The sequence below is a fragment of the Mytilus californianus genome, unplaced genomic scaffold (genome assembly GCF_021869535.1).
Source record: "Mytilus californianus isolate M0D057914Y unplaced genomic scaffold, xbMytCali1.0.p SCAF_7, whole genome shotgun sequence".
NCBI lineage: Eukaryota > Metazoa > Mollusca > Bivalvia > Mytilida > Mytilidae > Mytilus > Mytilus californianus.
The window spans coordinates 17,684,958-17,707,375 of NW_026262723.1; the positions used below are offsets into that span (position 1 = coordinate 17,684,958).

The window sequence follows — 22,418 nt, forward strand, 5'->3', positions numbered from 1 at the left end:
TTATCAAAGCACTTCTTACATTCCTTAAAAACTAAAACATTAAATCATTCAAGCCCATTCAGGCTCCTAATACCTTTTCAGCAAATTTAAAGATGTCTTTAGTAGGAGAGCAGAGATCCATGGAACTCTAAACGAGACTGGTCAACAAGAACAACTCCTTCAATATTTGTTTTTTATGTTGTGTAGCAGTATACATAGATAGTAAATCTCACATAAACATGTTCAAAAATACCTTTAGTAATTGTTCCATTATACACTTGATACAAGTATAATAATTTATAAATACACAAATCAAATTAAAAATTTTCACTTACAATAAGCAGAAAATTAAAGGATTTCTACACCACAGTAATAAAAAACAAAATGTCACCAAAAATAACTCTGGTAAACTAAGTATATCAAGCAATAAAAAAAAATTTTGATTAACAAATTACTAAACAATTCTTTAAAGACAACTATATGGCTTCCTTCTTTTACAACATGGATATAAAGAAACTTACAACAGTCATGTGACATAATTTAACAAAGAAATGAAAATTTTATAACATATTTTCATATAGAACAACATTTTTTCACAAACATTTTCTCATGAAATTTTTAAATTGATGTCCAATCGATTTTTATAGTAATTAGAATACGGTTGTCTTAGAAATGAACAATCACATGTGAAAAACAGTATATTAAGTTAGGTTTTGAAAAGATTTTTCATCATTAATTATAATACATATTGAACACAAACTATATTATATTTTTATGAAATGAAATCTTTTTTGTTCGTTTTAGATGATTTTTCATATTTTGTGGTTTTGATAAATTCAATGTAACAAAAAGGATTAATCAGGAACAAACAATACTAATTTATATAATAAAATTGTTCACATACACAAATATATATTATTTAGATCCACTTATTTACAATAAAAATTTGAATAAATTAAAAATAAATTTTAGAAGTTAAGATTTGTTTTCTTTTCCAATCCTTTCCATATGTGCTTGCATAATTTTCAATTCTTTTTCTTCCTTCTTCTTGTTTCTTGCTTCATAATGTAACCTGAAAAAAAGTATAAAGATTAATGTATGTTTACTAATACTGGCACTACTGCTATTTAACCAATACTAGCAAGATATCAACAGACAATTACACAGTAAGGCAAAAAAATAAAAGATCAAAAATTTAATTTTTTAATATAATTGATATTTCCAAGCGCATAACTCCTGTTGAAATAGTTGATTGGCACTGATTTGCAAACTCATTGATGACATAACTGATATAAGACATATAAACCTTGATAAAAATTTCATTAATGACAGGAAATGTAGGTTTGTATATTTTAAAACTTGTTCCCTATGCCGGCATCTGTGGTGACGTGTTCGATTTTACTAAACGTAATCTATTCATCAATGGTAAATTATCAAGTCAGGGCTTTTGTTACCACAAATCTTTTTTCTTAAATCTTTCATAGATACAAATATTTGGTTTGGCTGTAATTTTTGATAGAATTCTTTTAAATAAGAATGTGTCCATAGTACACGGATGCCCCACTCTCACTATCATTTTCTATGTTCAGTGGAACGTGAAATTGGAGTCAAAACTCTAATTTGGCATTAAAATTAGAAAGATCATATCATAGGGAACATTTGTACTAAGTTTCAAGTTGATTGGACTTCAACTTCATCAAAAACTACCTTGACCAAAAACTTTAACCTGAAGCAGGACAGACAATTATCTCTATAATCTTCTGAGTTGTCATATCATTGACTCCATACTTACCTATGAGAAATGATCCTCTCTATAATCTTCTGATTTGTCATATTATTGACTCCATACTTACATATGAGAAATGATCCTCTCTATAATCTTCTGATTTGTCATATTATTGACTCCATACTTACATATGAGAAATGATTCTCTCTATAATCTTCTGATTTGTCATATTATTGACTCCATACTTACATATGAGAAGTGATTCTCTCTATAATCTTCTGAGTTGTCATATCATTGACTCCATACTGACATATGAGAAATAATTCTCTCTATAATCTTCTGATTTGTCATATCATTGACCTCGTACTTACCTATGGGAAATGATTCTCTCTATAATCTTCTGAGTTGTCATATCATTTACCCCATACTTACCAATGAGAAATGATTCTCTCTATAATTCTCTGAGTTGTCATATAATTGACTTTATACTTACCTATGGGAAATGATTCTCTCTATAATCTTCTGAGTTGTCATATCATTTACCCCATACTTACCAATGAGAAATGATTCTCTCTATAATCTTCTGAGTTGTCATATAATTGACTTTATACTTACCTATGGGAAATGATTCTCTCTATAATCCTCTGAGTTGTCATATCATTTACCCCATACTTACCAATGAGAAATGATTCTCTCTATAATCTTCTGAGTTGTCATATCATTGACCTCGTACTTACCTATGGGAAATGATTCTCTCTATAATCTTCTGAGTTGTCATATCATTTACCCCATACTTACCAATGAGAAATGATTCTCTCTATAATCCTCTGAGTTGTCATATCATTGACCCCATACTTACCTATGAGAAATGATTCTCTCTATAATCTTCTGAGTTGTCATATCATTGTTACTAGCTATAGTTTTAAATTTCCCTCTTCTTTTAGGTTCCTGAAATAAAGTGCATACATTTAATGTTAAACTATCAAGATATCAGTCATGTCATATATAAAGTGAATACATATACAATTAATATTAAAACTATCAAGATATCAGTCTCACAGGTCATTCATGTCTTCCAAATCACACAATTTAATTATTCAAAGTTTATTTTGTGTCTCAAATGAATGAAACAGCTACAAAAGTTTTAAATACTCATCACTTTGTAATATGTGCAAAAGTTTGCTTTTTTCAGTTACCAGTAATTTGACCACAAAAAAATAATCCAAATTTGACTGTCAACTTTATCTGCTTTAGTCATAAACTGTATGATGATAAGATTTCCGGAATTCTATAACAAATTCATTAATCATGTGGATTCATTATTATCATGGGATACCAATTTCTGTGAATTCTTGGTCAACACTCAACCACAAATTTAGATGTTCAACAAAGTAAAAAATTTCCATATCCTTGTTTACAGACTTTGGAAAATCCACAAAATCAATGTCCACAAAAATACAATTGTTCCTCAATCCACAAAAATAAATGAATCCACAGTATTTGATAATTTGATAAACAGCAAATGATTTGATTGTCCTTGACTCTTCACTCGTCCATATTTAATAAGCAGTAAAATTTTGTTTGATGCTCTCAGATTTTCCCACTATAACATGTGGCCTAAGTGTTTTTAAAATTTCCATTTTACATTTTCCAATAGGTGATTTTTTAAAGCCCGCAAGCAAGGCCTGATTGTTGTGATGCCAAATAAGGTGATACAAAAAACAAGTTTTTGAGGAACCTCAGAAATGAAAATATTTGACAAAATTAATATCAATGGAAAAAAAATCCTATCAATGCATCAAGTGGAATTTGATGTTCTTCACGCTTGGCTAAATTATAGCATGTGTGTAATAAGAATGGTTGAATATACCACAAACAGGTATACAGTAACAAGATTAACTTACAGCGAATGGATCGGACCCATCTACATCATCCATAATAGGTGTGGCACCATGACAAACCAAATCTACCTGTCAAAAGAAAAAAAAACCCATATTAAATGATATTGTTACCATACTTAATCTCGGGTATCTTAATTTAGTGCTTTTGTTGTCACTGAAAATTTGCCACCTTCTTCCCAGTCTTACATGCTAAAGTATACATTGTTTCATTGATTTGGTTTTTCTAGATCACATATTTCATCAGAAAGTTCTAAAAAAAACAGGGGAAACTAACTCTATAGAGGTAATCCTTGAGATTGTCTCAAAAATAAATCTACAGAAACCAGTCCTTTGATCAAAAAATAATTATAAATGTATTGAATATGAATGAGATTTTTGCCCAAATCTTAGAATCGAAAGGACTACAGGTAATCTCATTGTTTGTACACAAAATGATAATAAAGTTACGTCATTGGTTCAATTGCCATTGTTTAAACATTTTAAACTAATCACAAAATTTGGGTGTATGCTTTTGAAAATATTATCCAGAATGCATTAGTTTCTGAAAAGGCGAAACAAAAAATAGGTTAAAAATATGACATTTTCTTCCTTTTGTTGTGGTATTGGTCAACAAAGCAGCAAACAACGTGGTAGTAATAGGACATAAAATACTAGAAAGTTCTTATTAAGAAAGAAATTATAAATCATTCTACGTGCCAGGCCATACTCTTTTGTATATCATCTATCTCACCTTGAAATGATCCATAAGGTCTGAAGTAACAGCATAAGGAGCACCAATTACAACTTCATTTACATACTAAAATCAAAAAACAATACTGTCAATTCAAAATTTAAAACATGTGTTTATTTCTTGGAATCTTTGACAAATGACAATAATGCCAGATAAATTAATGTGATGTTTGTTTATGATGTTGTTGAATACTACTAAAAAAATAAAATCTGGGACTTAAGGTATGGGTACAATAGTAAAAGTACAGCAATTTAAGAAAGTATACAGAATGATAAAAATCATTATAGAGATAAAAGTCAGATTCATAAAAAGAAATACCATTAAACTACACTAATACCAATATATAGTGCTTTGGAAGTATGCAGAGTAAATTCAAAACAAGTTTTTTTTAACAAACAATTGTGTTTTTTTTTGTTTTAAAACTAGTTGTTTATTCTTCTTACTAATATAATGAGTTACTGTGGATTCATTATTATTCATTGGATACCAATTTTCGTGGATTTCGTGGGTACAGGTAAACCACGAATTTAAATGTTCAATGAATTACACATTTTCTATAAGGTTGTATGCAGGCTTTGGCAAAACCACAAAATCAAGTATCCACGAAAATGCAAGTTTCCTCAATCCACGAAAATTGGTACCCACGAAAATAAATGAATCCACAGTACTCTATCTCCAACTGGTTTTTACAGTTTGTTCATGTTTTGCTGTTTCACTAATGTCCAAAGTTATGGGATTTTTGAGTGCTCACAAACATGTTTAACTGCCACATGCCTGTCCCAAGTCAGGAGCCTGTAATTCAGTGGTTGTTGTTACTGCTGTCTGTCATATCTTTACTTTGTTAGTTATTTTGTTATATATCCGTCTGCTGGTTTTCTTGTTTGAATTGTTCCACATATTGTCATCTCAAGACCGTTAATGCTAATTATACAGTATGAACTTGCTCATTGTTGAAGGTGCTATAGTTGCTTAATCCAAGTCATTTGGACTATGGTGTAAAGATGCCTTATTGGCAATCATACCACATCTCATCATTGTTATAATGATTTTCAAAACCTAAAACCATTTCATGTGGGTATATAAAAAATAATGGTTTGAAATTGCCTTTGCACAAAAAATGTAAATCTGCAATGAAATAGAAATATCTATAATATTTATACTTACCCTGCATGCTAAAACACTGAGAACTCTTTCATGAAGGTTCATAATAGGAAAATTAGAACCTTTATATCTGTTGACAACCTGTCAAATAAAACAATCAACATAAAATTTTCTTGAAACTTAAACAGAAATACATTTCCCTATTACTAACATGACTAACACAAACTATAACATGAATTTTGTAGGAGGTTAGCTTATCAGTGAAGTTCATTAGAATTTCATTTCACCTCTGAAAAAAATGGATCTGTGAGCTACTGCTCACTAATGATACCCCCCGCCCCAGTAAAAGTATAAGGTAAACAGGAAGTTGTTGAGTGATAAATCTGAAGTATAGCTGACTCATATAAACCCTGAAACCAAATTTCAGAAATCCTTGTAATGTAGTTCCTGAGAAAGATGCGAGGAAAAATATTAATCTGATGGACTGACAGACTGAGGGATGGACTGACTGACAGACAGAGGTAAAACAGTATACCCCCACCTTTTTAAAGAGGGGTATAATTATTTTTTTTTGCTGTATAATGTTCTTCAAAAATCACATTGGTGATCTCAGGAGCCCTAGAACCTGATAAATCCATCAACTATTATTATCAAAATTGGAAACCCTATTCAAACAGAAAAGGTTTGCAACAAAAGTTCAATTGATTTTTTAATTAGTGTCTGTCTTATGGATTTTCAAAGTGGTCATTATCTTGTATTTCTGTAAAGAGTGGTCAGTATCATGTATTTCACAAAAAGTGTATGGGTTTCAACCAAAATTTACAGACAAAGGAAAGTATAGGATTAATCCTTTGGGTGTCTATCATGTACAAGATTAAGTATGGTGTCGTGACTTTAAATACTTACAGGATCTGTATGCAGACCTACAATAATAAAATCTCCCTCTTTGGATACCTTCTCTAGAAAATCTACAAATCCAACATCTATGTAAAGTTAAGGAGAAATCTTTGATATTGTCATTTTTGCAAATCACTCAAAAATAGTTTAATGAAGAAATTAATATAGAATTTGTAAATATATTAAACTCATGTCTACTAAGTAGTAAACCAATTTTCATGAAACTCAATGTTAATGCTCATTTAAAAAAAAAAAACACACACACAAAATTTCAAACCGAAACCATAAAACTTATTGACAAATTTTCATGGAAATAAAAACAATTCCTTTGTTAAAAAAATCTTGCTGTCTTTAAGAGTATCAGGTGCTGAAACAACATTTGGTCTATAATCTATAAAAATTCACATCCACAAATACAAGAATATTTGTAAAACACCTTATGATACATAAGTCAAGCCTAGTTTCCTATTTTGATAGATGATGAAATATAGTCAATGCCTCATATTCACTTTTCAAAATCATTTGAAATGTAATTTTCTATAAGACATGTTTCTGCTATAGACCTTAATCACAATTAAGTTCTTAATCTCCATGAAACCATATTTATCAGAATGTTTGCCCTCTGTAAAACTGCATATGTTGAAAATCCAATTGAAATGGACAGTTAAGTTCACAGAGATTTTTTGTAGCTTTTAAAATATGAATGAGGCATAAGACAGAAAGCTCTAATAAGCTAGAACCTCTCTGACCTTTATACAATAAACAACCTACTGATGATTCAAAAAGCTGACTGCAAACATTCTTTATTTTAAACATGCAAAAAGAGTGACTCTCTCCCAATATCAAGCTTAAATTTAACAACCAGATTCACCAGTAAAATAAATAAAAGATGCATGGTCTTATTAGATATGAACTTAAACTTGCTGGATTAATTTTCTAACTCTGCAGAATAGGTATAATTATAAAGGATACGGAAAAGATCAAATGCTCCTGCTACATAAACAATCTTATCTCCAGGATTAGGTGACTTTCCATCTGCAAACTGTATAATTTTGTTTGAAGTAGGTAGAAATTGTGAAACTCCTGTATATGGACTTTTTGCTGTACTACACTGAAAAGAAAATATATATATATATATATCAAAAAAATGCATCCACCTCAAGTCTGCTTTGTCAAAATCCCAATGTACCAGAAAAATGAAACATGCATTCCATTAAGATTCCTTCAAAACATTAGTCTGTGACAAATATAATACATTTCATGTCGAGTATTTTGCTCAAATATGTTACATGCATGAATTATCTCCCCTCTTAAAAATATTCTGCAGTGAATATTATGTAGAACTGTTTACACCAGTGAGCTTTATAAAAAATGTAAACAATGTAACATTGCTTAAAAGCACTGAAAGTCAATATTATATAACCTGGTTGGTAACAATTAAGATCTTATAATTTAACCTATATCATAGTTTATTTATAATGTATGAAGCTTATTTTGTCACAAATTTCTGACAATTTTATATTTTTTGTGACTAAAAGGTATTTTTCAATATGACATTAATCAATTACTACAAAAGGACATTTGGAATTCAACATACCATCTTCAACAATAGGCAAGGGTCTATACAATTAGTTAAGCTGATTTAATCAGAAAAGTCAGAAGTATTTCACTGCCATTTTTGTATATTTTTGATATGCAAAAGAAATGTTTACTTTCTGGCTGTAAAATGTTTGCATAAAAGCGTAGTGCTGTATAATATGACAAAATCTTTATAAAGCATTGAAATAACACTATGAAATTAATAACAAATAGTTTTGAATGAAAGTGTCAAAATCAGCTATATTTATAGTACTTTAAAGTATATATTAAGTGCTATCAATGTTTATATGATATACTTATTTACACATATAACAATATACATATATCAATACTTATATTAAATTTTCACAGTGGAACCAATTCATTGGTTGACCAATTTTCATTGCAATTGGTCGATTCTAAGATTTACATGGGGTTTTTTTTAAATAAAAATTGTTTGCTGCTGGATTCCAACTCGCTCAAGTAGAACAGCTTTATTTAGGTAACTTTACAAAATATTTATCTGATTTTTTTTAGATAAAAACTGCTGCCAGTTTCAAAAAAAATTTTTGAAAAATTGAATTGAATGGACCACATGCAAGAAAATTAGTTTAGAAAAAAGTGGCCTCTGGTGTAAGATTGGTGCAAAGAAAGACTTAAGTAATTTTAAAAACTTCCTGTCTGGCTTACAATCTTAAATTTGATTTTAAAAAGAAACAGAAAAAAAAACTTTGATTATTATTGACTTGGTAGACTTTTCAGTTACTGTAAAAATGCATGTTTCAGTTCTAACTCTATTTATAACAAAGAAATAAAATCTAAACACATCTATTATGAGCATCTGCTATTACAATATACCAGAAAACTATAACAGATATCTACATTTAGAGATACAACCATGCTAGTCTATTTTTCTACTCTTAAATTTCAAAAGCATACAAAATATATGTTTTTTATCCATAAGTTTAGACCCAGTGGTATACAGTCCATAACAATTTAATTGTGTTCAAAGATTGCTTTCTCATTGTCAAGTTTTGCACACAAAATTTATTTGTATTTAAATCTTTATAAAAAATTAACTCTAGATATTTACACAGGGTATAATTTTATGATTTGATAAAACTTAGACTTGATATAAATATAATTTCACTCAAGCTGCTGATTTTTCCGTAATTCTAAACAGCCAATACTATGAATTTGGAACAAAAAACTCAAAAAATTGTGGCAAAAGCAAAATAAGATATTCAGCCATATATAGTCCGCATTTGTGTATAATCCGCATTCCCTTTTTTATCCTCAAAGCTCATGAGATCTCGTACACACCTGTACTTTGAAATGATACAACAATGAAGGAAAAAACATCTTTAGAGTGTACAGTACAATGCAATAAGACTTAACATAAAACAATTGAATAATACTGCCTTATACAAAGAGTTTTTTGCAAACAACTTAGTATACACTTGTCACTGTTTCAACAGTATTTGTTGCAATTAAGAAGACAAAATATGAATCCCAGAAAGAATATTATACATATTCCAAAAACTTGCAATCAAATATATGTGCATCATTTACTTCTGGAGTATTCTTGCTCAATACACAATAACTCAGAAAAATAAGTGTCACATACTTTTTACACATGCTTACAATGATTCAGTGTGATGTTCTCTTCAATAAAATGTTATCAACTGTATAAATCTATCTTTATCATTTTGACAATTTCTTTCTTTTAAGAAATAATTTAGAAACGTAAGCATCTAAATCAATCTTGTTTACATCAATTATCAGTAGAAGATTTTAAATCAGCTATGATTAGCAATTCACTTGTTTAGCCTAAGATGCAACAGTTGGCAATGGTAGGTCATTATAGAAAATATCTTACCCACACTCTAAGCTGGTAGACCAAAAGTCATAAAATAATTTTTTAAATCAGTTATGATTCACATTAAATTGATTTAGCTCAGATGAAAAAGTTATCTTTGGTTAGCCAAATGGGAAATATCTTTATCCAACTTAAGCTTATCTTTTAATCTTTTAATCTTACAGTGTCCCCCCCTACAAAGCCAAGGCCTATAATACCACAGTACCATGATGATATATGAATAGATTTTATAATAGAATGTTTAATAATGTGGTGCTCTAATTTTTGGGAAGCAGTGCAAATCCTATGGAGCCATTTGATAGTACAGGGGACAACACTAATCCATATTCACAGAACAAGTTTTGAATAAAAAATGATTCATTTTTAATTGGCAAACTTCTAATGTAAAGTTCTTTCTTGGTTTAATAGCAATTTCTGATTTGATTTAGAAGAAGTAATTCATTATCATGATTATAAGAGATATCAACTCAAGGTATTAGGTTAATAACAATTCTAACATGACGTTCTTCACATGCTTTGAGTACACACCCGTGGTAAAATAGGAATATATTGTTTGGGCTGTTCCGATCTTACTCCCGGGTCATATGTTTTTTTTATGAATGAGCTACCCGACATCATAGAATGATGACGTAAGAATATAAGCATTTTACGGGAAAATACACACTTGTGAAATCGAAAATCATCACAACAAGGAAACATAAACAAACGATGCTTAAATGTGTTATATAAGCCATATTTTGTATACATATAAGACATATAAGTTCAATTATCATTTAGATTCATCCAAACCTATCTAAATATGTTATTGTAAATAGTTTAAGCATGTCACTTATTCAGTTTGCTCTGTTCTTTAACATCAATTTAATAGTGCGTTTATTTATGGGAACAGCAAATAATGCCTTCACCTAGAACGCTCAGATCCAAAACAATTGCTGTATTTGTCCTATTAGAATCGAAATAATTCATGGGGGCTTGAATATATCCTCAAATCCTGAAAAATAATTTTAAAGGGAGATGACTTTGTGTTATTAAAAATTAGCAAAAAGATAAATGCAATAATACACTATTAAATTCCACAGAATGCTTGAGAGGAAGGCTGGTGAAATAGATTATGGGTAGAAATACTCTGTGCTCAAAAGACATCATTTACTAATTCATAAGACCTGTTTAATTGGAAAATTAGGTACAGAATGTTAAAGGAGGAAGACCTAAGTAAAGGGAGATAACTCATTTTCATGAATATATTCTAAGCTTTTAAGTAACATAGAACTTTTTTATTCTGTATCGAATGTATGCTTAAAATATATCACTGATTCTAACCTGGCATCCTAAACAAACCTCCTCTTTGCATCAGTACAGCCAGGGGTAATACAACGACACATTTCAGCAATGAACAAGACTAAATTACTGTACATGTCCATATTTTATAAACAACAAATATATCAATCAGTTCTATTTAACAGGTGATTAACGATGTTATCCATGATGTTTGGATAATAACTGCTATATTTTTCTGGAATTTGAATTTCTTATGAATTTAAAAATAGTTTTAATAAATTTGTAGGAATATAAATATTTCCAATCATATGTCAAGAAATTATGCTATCCCACGATGCATCATTCTAATATCCAATAAACAAATGCACGTCTTTGTATTCCTCCTGGTTGTACTGTCAAGCAGTGTCAGACCCAGGATCACAGGCTACACTGATTTATAGTTATCTCCCTTTTTCAGGTCTACCCTCTTGATAAAAGCTATTTTATTACCACTACATGTAACACATATATTTAGAATACTGTTAAATACTTTAACTAAAATATTTATATAATTCCACAAAAAAGGTGGTTTAATATATATATCTTATTGCAAAGACCACCAATTCATATCCATATTTTATCACAAATAATAAATTAATTTTTATTATTTTAGGTGCTATTTGTAAAATTATATGCTTCTGTATTAAAAATTACTCAAGCAGAACTAGATTACTTTCACTTACCCATGTTTTTAAATTTGAGTTCTGCTAAGTAATTTTTATTTCTACTTTCAACTATCTCTAGTAAAATCAGGTTCACAGAAGAACAAAAATTATACGACAGTCTTTGCATTAACAAAAGAAATAAATCCTAAATAAATCAAATTTGAGAGTAATTCATGAAGGTTAAAGTGTGAGGGGTTATCTCACCTTGTTATCAGCAGACATCTGTACAAAATTAATTGTTTATTTAAAATGTTAATACTATTTTAAAAGTACAGAGAGAAATACTTGTTCCTTTTTGTGTATCATCCCGCATAGGTAAAGACCATAAAATTGCAATGGAAGCTTCATATGGATGAAATAAGGATAGAGAACAGTTTTATAGCCCTTTTTTTTTAAGATGATAAGAATCTTTTGAAATAATCATATAGGCTATGTGAAAGTCAAATAAAACAACCTTCAATAGTCTGAATTTCACCCTTCCTGTATTGCAACCTGACAAACCTCCGAGAAAAAATGGCATCCTTCATCCATTAACTTGAGATTAAGCAACCCTGTGAACTGAACTGTTTTTAAATTTCTTGTGCAATATACCAATTTCAAACTTTAATTTCCTTATTTTTCTGCATTCTGACTAGTATGTCCAAAAAAAGAAGTCCATTCACAATGTTTATTCACCATTTCCAGGCAAAATGTAATGAAATCTTTACTAGAAGAATATTATGAAAAAAAAAGGAGCTGCAAAGGTTGTCATGCAAAATATACACCCACTGATTATTAGACAATGATGAAAATCCTATGCTTAGTGTGTATGAAAAAATCCATGTATCTTCAAACAGGAAGCAACTACCTGGTAGATCTCAAAATGGCTTAGATGGTACAAATCATCGTAATAAAGTTCCAGAACACAAATATCAAATCATTTTTGATACAAGGGGAGTGCAGTGTAACAATAATTACCAGATGAGTGAGGATAGAATTAAAAACATCCATGCTATAAGTTAAATATATTATAAGTAAAAGGAATCTACTTCACATGTTTGACATAACAATTTGGCAGAATTAAATGGAACTACTTCACATGTTTGACATAACAATTTGGCAGAATTAAATGGAACTACTTCACATGTTTGACATAACAATTTGGCAGAATTAAATGGAACTACTTCACATGTTTGACATAACAATTTGGCAGAATTAAATGGAGCTACTTCACATGTTAAACATAACAATTTGGCAGAATTAAATGGAACTACTTCACATGTTAAACATAACAATTTGGCAGAATTAAATGGAGCTACTTCCCATGTTAAACAGATCAATTTGGCTGAATTAAATGGAGCTTCTTCGCATGTTAAACGTAACACTCTGGCAGAATTAAATGGAGCTACTTCACATGTTAAACAAATCAATTTGGCAGAATTAAATGGAACTACTTCACATGTTTGACATAACAATTTGGCAGAATTAAATGGAACTACTTCACATGTTTGACATAACAATTTGGCAGAATTAAATGGAACTACTTCACATGTTAAACATAACAATTTGGCAGAATTAAATGGAGCTACTTCACATGTTAAACAAATCAATTTGGCTGAATTAAATGGAGCTTCTTCACATGTTAAACGTAACACTCTGGCAGAATTAAATGGAGCTTCTTCACATTCAAAACATAACTATTTGGGAAAATGAACAGAGCTACTTCACATATTTAACACAACTGCTTTTGAAAGAAACACCGAGATAATTCAGATGTTATAAACATAAATTTTGCAGAAAAAATACAGATATTTTAAATGTTTTAAACACATCAATTTGGCAGATTTAAATTATGCTACTTCACATGTTAAATAAATCAATTCGGCAGTGTTAAATGGAGTTACTTCACATGTTAAACAAATCAATTTGGCAGAGTTAAATGGAGTTACTTCACATGTTAAACAAATCAATTTGGCAGAGTTAAATGGAGTTACTTCACATGTTAAACATAACATATAAGCACAGTTAAACGAATGTAAAACACCAAACATAAAAACAACTTAAGGCTATCAAAATACAAGTACATTTCAATACCTTTCCAATATCTGCTACTTTTTCTTTGTCTAATAATTTCTCTTCATCCCTTTCGTGATGCTGTTTTGTGACTAACAACATTCTAAATAGAATTTGAAAATATTAATAATTAACTAAATTAAATGTGTGGTTCTGTAAATTCAAAAATAATTGCAAGGTTTATATGAATGTGAATAATGTGCCTGGATATATTTCACAATAATAAGAACTATGTTTTTGTTAGATGTTTTTCTGCTTTGTATCTATCTGATGAGTTAATCCCTTTTCAACTGATTTTTATAGTTTATTCTTATATTGTACTGTTGCACCACTGTCCCAGGTTAGGGGAGGGTTGGTGCTTTCAAACATGTTTAACCCTGCCACATTCTTTGTGTGCCTGTCCCAAGTCAGGAGCCTGTAGTTCAGTGGTAGTTGTTGGTTAATGACTGTCATATTTGTTTTTCGTAAATTGTTTTGTAATAAATTAGGCTGTTAGTTTTCTCAATTGAGTTGTTTCGTATTTTTCATGTCGGGTCCTTTTATAGCCGACTTTATTATACCTCAGTGTGTATTTTCTTTATAAATAATTGCTAACATCCACTTCATTTGAACTTTGGTGGATAGCTGTCTCATTGGCAATCATACCACATCTCCTTACTTCTATATTACATTCTGATATCTGATACATATACCTATATACAACTTTCCCTGAAATCACAATAATTTATCTTGAATTCTGGTTAGCCATGTAAAATGTGAATATTAGGTAAGCCTTGACATTATTATTTGACTCTGAGGTCTTCAAAGTGACATCATTATTACAATTTTAGCAAAAATAAGCAAATTGTAAGAACATTTTGGCTTAATTTAAACAAGAACATAGGCATCACGCAAAATATTTGTTTGCTTGTGAATAGATAAACACAAAATACTCTTACTATTTGAATATATTTTTAGGCAGCAGATGTCCTCTATATCATTTCTAATCAAGCACAAGTCAAATAGTCAAGATTTTGCATAATTTCACTATTTTACTAAATTTACTTGAATTTCAACTCATGAAAATTGTATATTTTAACCAAAACATTTTCTACATTTTCAAACTGTCTTTCCTTTTGTAAAATTACATGATTTAATATACAGTCAAACCCGTACTAAGCAGTCACACATGTGAAGTATCAAAAGTGCCAGCTCAAGAGAGGTGACCTTTTAAATGAGGTTCTGAAAAAAATTTCAGTTCTGACATCGGATGTGGCTGGAATAAATTTTTCAGTGTTCTCAATCACAGAGTTATTGTTCATGTGAGCATACAAATAAAAAATGGCCGATTCTAAACCTATAAATTTGAAGAAAACATTCAAAATGAGGTGACGGTTAAGGCAGGTTTGACTGTATTACATTTTAACAAACTTCAGAAATACAATTTGTATACCTTCCTACTAAATCAGTTGTTGACACTCCAGCTGTTCTTTTACATTCTCTGAAAAAATATTGGACAATAAGTTGATATCACTATTTCAATGGTGTTTACTGTTTGTACAACAATTAGACTAGAATTCACTAGATACAACAATAGCAATTGGAATATGGAGTAAGATTAAAATCTGAGTTGTTCCCCTTTGAAATTTTGTTCTGTATTTATAATAGTTTATGTCAGTGGTTGTCTTTTGTTATACTTGTATCTTTTTGGAGAATTTAATGTTGCTGTCCCATTGTTGTAAATCCCACATCTCTTTTCATTCATATTCTAATTATTATAATTGGATGAAGAATAAGATAAAAACAAAATTATCCATACTGATGTTGGATAGTATAATGCAAATGTTTAAACTAAAATAGCAATACTTTAACATGTAAACTATGCAAAACATTCAAAGTCATTGAACCATGACTGAAGGTGCAGGAGCTATTAACCTCTGTGGAAATGAGAAATGCCAATGCTTATTCAACTGTATACGAAATACCATTGACTTATCATAAGTGGTTCACTTTAAACTCAAACTTTAACATGTAAACTATGCAAAAGTTTCAAAATCAATGAACCATATTGAGGGGACAGAGTCATATAATTTCCATGGAGTTGAGACATGCATTGCTAATACAGCTGCATACCAAATATCATTGACTCACCATTAGCGGTTCATCTTAAACTGACTTTATCACACACTTTAACATTTGAACTATGCAAAAATTTCATGGTCAATATACCATGACGGAAGGGGCAGGGCCAAATAATCTCCATTAATGATATGTGCCAATGCAAACAGCCAACAAACAAATGTACAGTCATTTATTGTTTACTTATTTTACCCAAATTCATCAAGAAGGTCTGACTTGTATTTGCTGAGGAAAATGTGAAAAAAAAAGTCATATCTGTTCATCACTGAAGCTTGGTGTCATACATCAAGAAGCTATGTATTTGTAAAGATTGATTGATTGATTGATTGGTAATTACTTTACGCTGCATCAGCATATTTGTAAAGATGAATGTGACATACTGGTAAATGTGTTGTGGACAGACAGACACACAGACATAGGTAAACCACTATGATCCCTACCGTTGGATTATGGGTATAATAACAAGATGTCAGTATCTGTAACAATCTCAAAAAAAAGTATCTTACTTGTATTTTCCATTAGCTTTGACAAGATAGTAAGTATCTGTACCATCAGCAGTTGTTGTGATATCATCTGAAAAAGAAGCGTTTGTAGATCCCATATTAAAGAGATTATAATAAATTGTCTAACTGAACTTTAAATATGGATTGTCTAGCTGGAACTCATCAACATAACTCAAACTGGAACTATAACAAGAGAATGCAGAATAAAACCGGTTGGGACCAATTACCCAAAAAGATTATAATAACTTATAACAAAGGGTTGCATTTCAGTATTCATATCAACTCAAAGATGTATACACTTGATTGCATCTCAGTGGTTACACAGCAAGTTCAATTTTTCAATCAGGAGTACACAATTATGGTAATATTGTAATTCCTTTTGATGTTAAATAACAATGTCATAGAACTATGACTAGGTCAATAGCATGATTGTAAAGTTTGACAATTATAACATTATAATTTTAATTGAACACTAACAATAACAATGTCACAGTTAAATGACATTGTTGTTAAAACAGCAAATCATTATCATTATGATTGTGGAATACTGTTTCAAAATAAGAGATTTTGGACTATTTGCTTTGTTATAACTAAGATGCAATCAAGCAAAGAAAAAAATGCATACTTAAGGGAAATTCTTTGAAAGTTGAAGGAAGGAGTGTAGTACAAGCACTTTAAATCTTCACAGTATCAGACCTCATTAGATCCTTTCAGATTAATATTGATAAATGCCAAGTAATAATGATTGCTATTCTTTGATCTGGTGTCTAGTACATCTAGCTAATTGTTTATTAGCATATTTTTTTATGTTTAATGAACTATATATATTTTAGTGAATCATGATAATTATATGTGCAGAGATTAACAATGTGTTTCATTATGTATTGGAGGGATTTTTAGTTTAATGTAATATCCTTAGAATCTTTCTATTTGCTGCTGACCAAATGTGAAGTAATCCATTTCAGTCATTTCTGAGAAAAGTGAGATGAAAATATCTTTCCAAAAGAATGGACAAAGGGACAATGGGATTGCAATATAGCCCCCCCCCCCCCCCACCCACACACACACACACACAAATCATAGGGTGGGCTATGACATGATATAATACTGTTTGTTTTCAACTAATCAATATTTTTTTCCATATCTTCTACTTGAACATAAATTAACTAATTAATAACATCTGTTCAGCTATCAATTTTACAAATATAAAAAAGCATTGATCTATAACTTGGTAAAAATATTTTTTATTTAAGTAATTGATTACTAATAATTTGCAGTTACTAAGTATACTCAAGTATTATCACTGCTAACAAGATTTTCATAAATATCCCATTTTTCAATAGATATATGTATGATAGTTAATATTCCAAATTACGTCATAGTTATCAAACAATCAAGTATTTTTCATCAGGAGTGCACAAACATATACAGATTTAGTGAAATGGAGTAGGCTTTGTCTACAAACAAAACATTTTCAGATAAAAAGTTGTGACTTGCAGAGGATAATATTCATATTCTACAAAAAAAAAAGTCAAATAATTTGGAACAGTGAATCATTATAAAATATTCAATATAACAAAAAAAAAATTAAAAAGTTTATAAAAAAAAAGAAATAAAAAAGTAACTGATGAATATCAAAACTTTACATTTTGAGCTATTTCACTTAATCTCAGAAATCTATTTGGTGTAAAGGCAATCTTATGACTCAAAATCAATTCTTCATGATCAATGAAGCGTAAAAGACAAAAGAAACAATAAACAAACAAACAGTGTATTACCTCCATGTACACAGAAATCACAGTCATATTCTTCCAATGTTTCTAAGGTTGTTACATATGGAGCATCCTCTACAACCTACAAAAACAATCAAGCTTGAAACTATTGTAGAACTTTATTTGTTATGGCACTAATAAAATAACACTTATAGATTACTGAACACTATGGCTTTCTACTATACCACTACCTAGAACAGATTTTTAATCCCTGTAGTGTAATAGGACTAAAACTTTTGCTAATTTGAAGTGAAAGAAAAAGATTTCTCTGACAATTACTATTCAAAGAAGTGAGAGAAAAACTCAGCTGTCTTTTGGGTTGGTTTTTTTTTCAATGTTGCTAGATTGCTTACTCATTGATATTTACCACTGAGGCACTGAGAGATCTTGATGATAAGGTCAAATGAGATTAATTCAGTATATTTGCTTTCGATTGAGCTCCTCACATTTATTTTGTCTACTAATAACTATTTTATTACTATAATGTAAGGGATCATATTACCTGATCAACCCATTTAATAGCTCTAACCATCTTGTATCTCTCTTCTTCATTGTAAACTGGTGGTCCTTTGTTTTTGGTTATTTCAGCTACAATGTATAAAATAAATATATTTTAATTAAAAATAATGTTTTTGCCAGGCAGTTAAACCATCATATTTTTGCCAGTAAGTTAAACCATCATGTTTTTGCCAGGAAGTTAAACCATCATGTTCTTGCCAGGAAGTTAAACCATCATGTTTTGCCAGTAAGTTAAACCATTGTGTTTTTTGCCAGTAAGTTAAACCATCCTGTCTTTGCCAGGAATTATACCATCCTGTTTTTGCCGGGATGTTAAACCATCATGTTTTTGACGGTAAGTTAAACCATCGTGTTTTTGCCAGTAAGTTAAACCATCATGTTTTTGCCAGGAAGTTAAACCATCTTGTTTTTGCCAGTAAGTTAAATTATCATGTTTTTGCCATGAATATTCATACTCTAACCATTGATGTAGTAACCATTTTTCTTGAAGGCATTCAATTGTACTATAAATTTGAAAATTTTGCCGACGTTTTTATTATTAAGGATAAGTTTGGTTAATTTTCCGAGTATAAATATCATGACTTCCTAGGCCAATCATGATCGGACAAGATCAATCTTGTTAAGGCTTGCACAAAAGTTGATGTCAAACCCTGCTTAACTATATATAGTATTTCATTTTAGATTGACACTATACAAATTCAAATTGAATTGATTATTAAAGTAACCAGTCTAAAGAGATACCTTCTAAGCATACATACCATCAGAATGTACTCCAACAATTAAATAATCACCCATTTCTTTGGCCTGTTGTGACAGAAACAAAAATCATTTATTTCATAATGAAAAATTTTCATAATAAAGCAAATGCCATCTATCGAAAGTTTTCATATTTTCATACTAAGCATAGGATATCAACTCATTTGTATCTTTTTTTGTTGGCCATTGTTACATTTGTAGTAATATGACAGTCCACATAATACATAACATTTTTAAATTGTGCCATTATTGTGGATAGTGTTTGATTTTTAATAAACAACACTTGCTGGTTGTAAAATATCAAGTTCTAGGAATACTTCACAAGCATAAGAAAAAGGATTCCCATTCTATTTGAAACTATCTTTTCTTGGGGTTTTCATAGATTTTTCCTAGACACTCCTCCATTTCCAAGGATGGTATCAGAAGAAATAGATGAAGAAACTATAATATTAAGCTACTTCTGACTGTAAGACATTCAAGGATGTGTTCTTCTGACCTTTCAGTCTCGTTGAAATCTCGTTCTAGAATTATTTCCAAAACATGTGATACAAGTGCAAAATATCAATTAATTTCAAAAATGTTATAATCAAACTTAACTCTGTGAAAAAATTGTGTATTTACAATAAGTAGTTTTTCAGTAATAACATTTTCAAATTTTATTACCAATCAAGTCATTTTCATTAGCCAAAATGTTGAGAAAATGGGTATGAGATTTACTAGATAACATTTTTGTTCGCTTTGGAGATTCCGTATATCGTCAGGTTATCGGAATTCCAATGGGGACTAACTGTGCACCACTTATTGCGGACCTTTTTTTGTATTGCTATGAGTTACAATTTATGACAAAAATTAGCAAAGACCCATCGAAACAACATCTGATACTCAAATTTAATAATACTTTTAGATATTTGGATGATATTTTGGCTCTCAATAATGACGACTTCAGTATGTATACTAAAGAAATTTATCCTGTTGAACTTACTTTAAATAAAGCTAATACTAACAATGACCACTGCCCTTTCCTCGATCTTGATATCTATATCATTAACGGAAAGCTTAATACTAAAATATATGATAAAAGAGATGACTTTTCATTTCCTATCGTTAATTATCCATTTTTAGATGGTGACGTTCCCTTGTCACCATCTTACGGTGTTTATATATCTCAACTTGTACGATTCGCTCGTGTATGTAACAATGTTTTAGACTTTAACGAGAGAAATTTATGTATTACTGAAAAATTATTACACCAGGGTTTTCGATATCACAAACTAGTCAAAACATTTACTAAATTTTATCATCGGTATAAGGACATCATTCGTAAATATAGCTCAACATGCAGACTTCTTATACGTTCAGGTATTTCACATCCAATTTTTTATGGAAATATTCTTTATAAAGCACAAAAATGTCAGTATTCACCTCTGAAGCTAACAAAACCTTTAAATAGACTTATTAAGAAGGGATATAGTTACGATACTGTTGTCAGGTCATTAAAGATTGCATATTTTGGCGTTAATATTGATTCACTTATAGGGTCTTTGCATCGGCACTAAACACATTTATTTAAAAACCAGTTGTTGGTATGACACGGGTTATGTTCTTCTCATATATGTTATGATGGTATGATACTAAACCCCTAACGGGAAGGATTGTGCCTGATATTCATATGATGAAGACATAATCTTTCAATCAGTTTAATTGAAGTCTGGAGCTGGCATGTCAGTTAACTGCTAGTAGTCTGTTGTTATTTATGTATTATTGTCATTTTGTTTATTTTCTTTGGTTACATCTTCTGACATCAGACTCGGACTTCTCTTGAACTGAATTTTAATGTGCGTATTGTTATGCGTTTACTTTTCTACATTGGCTAGAGGTATAGGGGGAGGGTTGAGATCTCATAAACATGTTTAACCCCGCCGCATTTTTGCGCCTGTCCCAAGTCAGGAGCCTCTAGCCTTTGTCAGTCTTGTATTATTTTTAATTTTAGTTTCTTGTGTACAATTTGGAGTTTAGTATGGCGTTCATTATCACTGAACTAGTATATATATTTGTTTAGGGGCCAGCTGAAGGACGCTTCCGGGTGCGGGAATTTCTCGCTGCATTGAAGACCTGTTGGTGACCTTCTGCTGTTGTCTGTTCTATGGTCGGGTTGTTGTCTCTTTGACACATTCCCCATTTCCATTCTCAATTTTATGAGGTACAAGAAATGATTTTACCAGAAACATATACATTCAATATTAATTTTTTCATTTCAAATTTCATAGATATGTATTTTTCAATCATTTATAACAAAGAAGTTGAAATAATATGCTTTTTGTTCCAAAAAAAGAGAATAATCCCAAATTTACAAAATTCACAACATAAATTTGACACAAAAAAGCCACAAAATTTTATAAAACTTTCTTATATTAACACCTACCTATAGTTTTTTTTAAGTTAAAATTATTCAGATTGGTCCACTTCATCTTTATTGAAAGTATTACAAAAAGTTTAATTGTGAAACTGTGATTTTTTTATTGATAATAGCCCAAAAAAGGGTAAAAATTGATGAAAAATGGGAAAATCATCAGAATTGGGTACTTTCAAATGGCTGTAGCAAAAAATGAAGTGCACCACCATATGATTTTTTCTTCACCAATTATTTTTTTACAGTCATATAAACCCAAAAATCAGGTTAAGAAAAAAAGTTTAATTCTAGAAATTTTTGGCTCCTCAGAGGTGTACATCCTAAAGTTGGGAACATTTACAGACAAATTGCAGAAATAATATAATAATAAAAATCAAATACCGTATAGCGGGTTATTTTCGCGGGGTGTTTATTTTCGCTTATTTTGGCTGATAAACGAAAATCGTGAAAATAAATTCCGCGAAAATTTATGCATACATTGAGTACTTTCTAATAGCTAAAGCGTTTTGTGAACG

The 22,418-nt window shown here is 30.2% G+C and overlaps 1 protein-coding gene across 2 annotated transcripts in view; it reads right to left on the reverse strand.

Annotated features, from left to right (window-relative positions):
* Positions 1–229: 229 nt before the first annotated feature.
* Positions 230–22,418, reverse strand: part of LOC127709298 (ethanolamine-phosphate cytidylyltransferase-like) — a 28,462-nt gene continuing 6,273 nt past the window's right edge. The window contains exons 3-16 of one of the 2 annotated variants that reach the window (XM_052214764.1): positions 19,496–19,541; positions 18,721–18,806; positions 18,225–18,300; positions 16,450–16,516; positions 15,258–15,305; positions 13,847–13,928; positions 11,978–11,995; positions 7,307–7,445; positions 6,344–6,420; positions 5,501–5,578; positions 4,337–4,402; positions 3,610–3,675; positions 2,565–2,653; positions 230–1,051 (exon numbers count right to left, since the gene is read on the reverse strand). In XM_052214764.1, coding sequence (XP_052070724.1) covers positions 955–1,051; positions 2,565–2,653; positions 3,610–3,675; positions 4,337–4,402; positions 5,501–5,578; positions 6,344–6,420; positions 7,307–7,445; positions 11,978–11,995; positions 13,847–13,928; positions 15,258–15,305; positions 16,450–16,516; positions 18,225–18,300; positions 18,721–18,806; positions 19,496–19,541 — 1,035 coding nt within the window. In that variant the 3' untranslated portion in view covers positions 230–954. The remainder of the gene's footprint in view (positions 1,052–2,564; positions 2,654–3,609; positions 3,676–4,336; positions 4,403–5,500; positions 5,579–6,343; positions 6,421–7,306; positions 7,446–11,977; positions 11,996–13,846; positions 13,929–15,257; positions 15,306–16,449; positions 16,517–18,224; positions 18,301–18,720; positions 18,807–19,495; positions 19,542–22,418) is intronic. The other variant, XM_052214765.1, reaches the window with a different exon arrangement.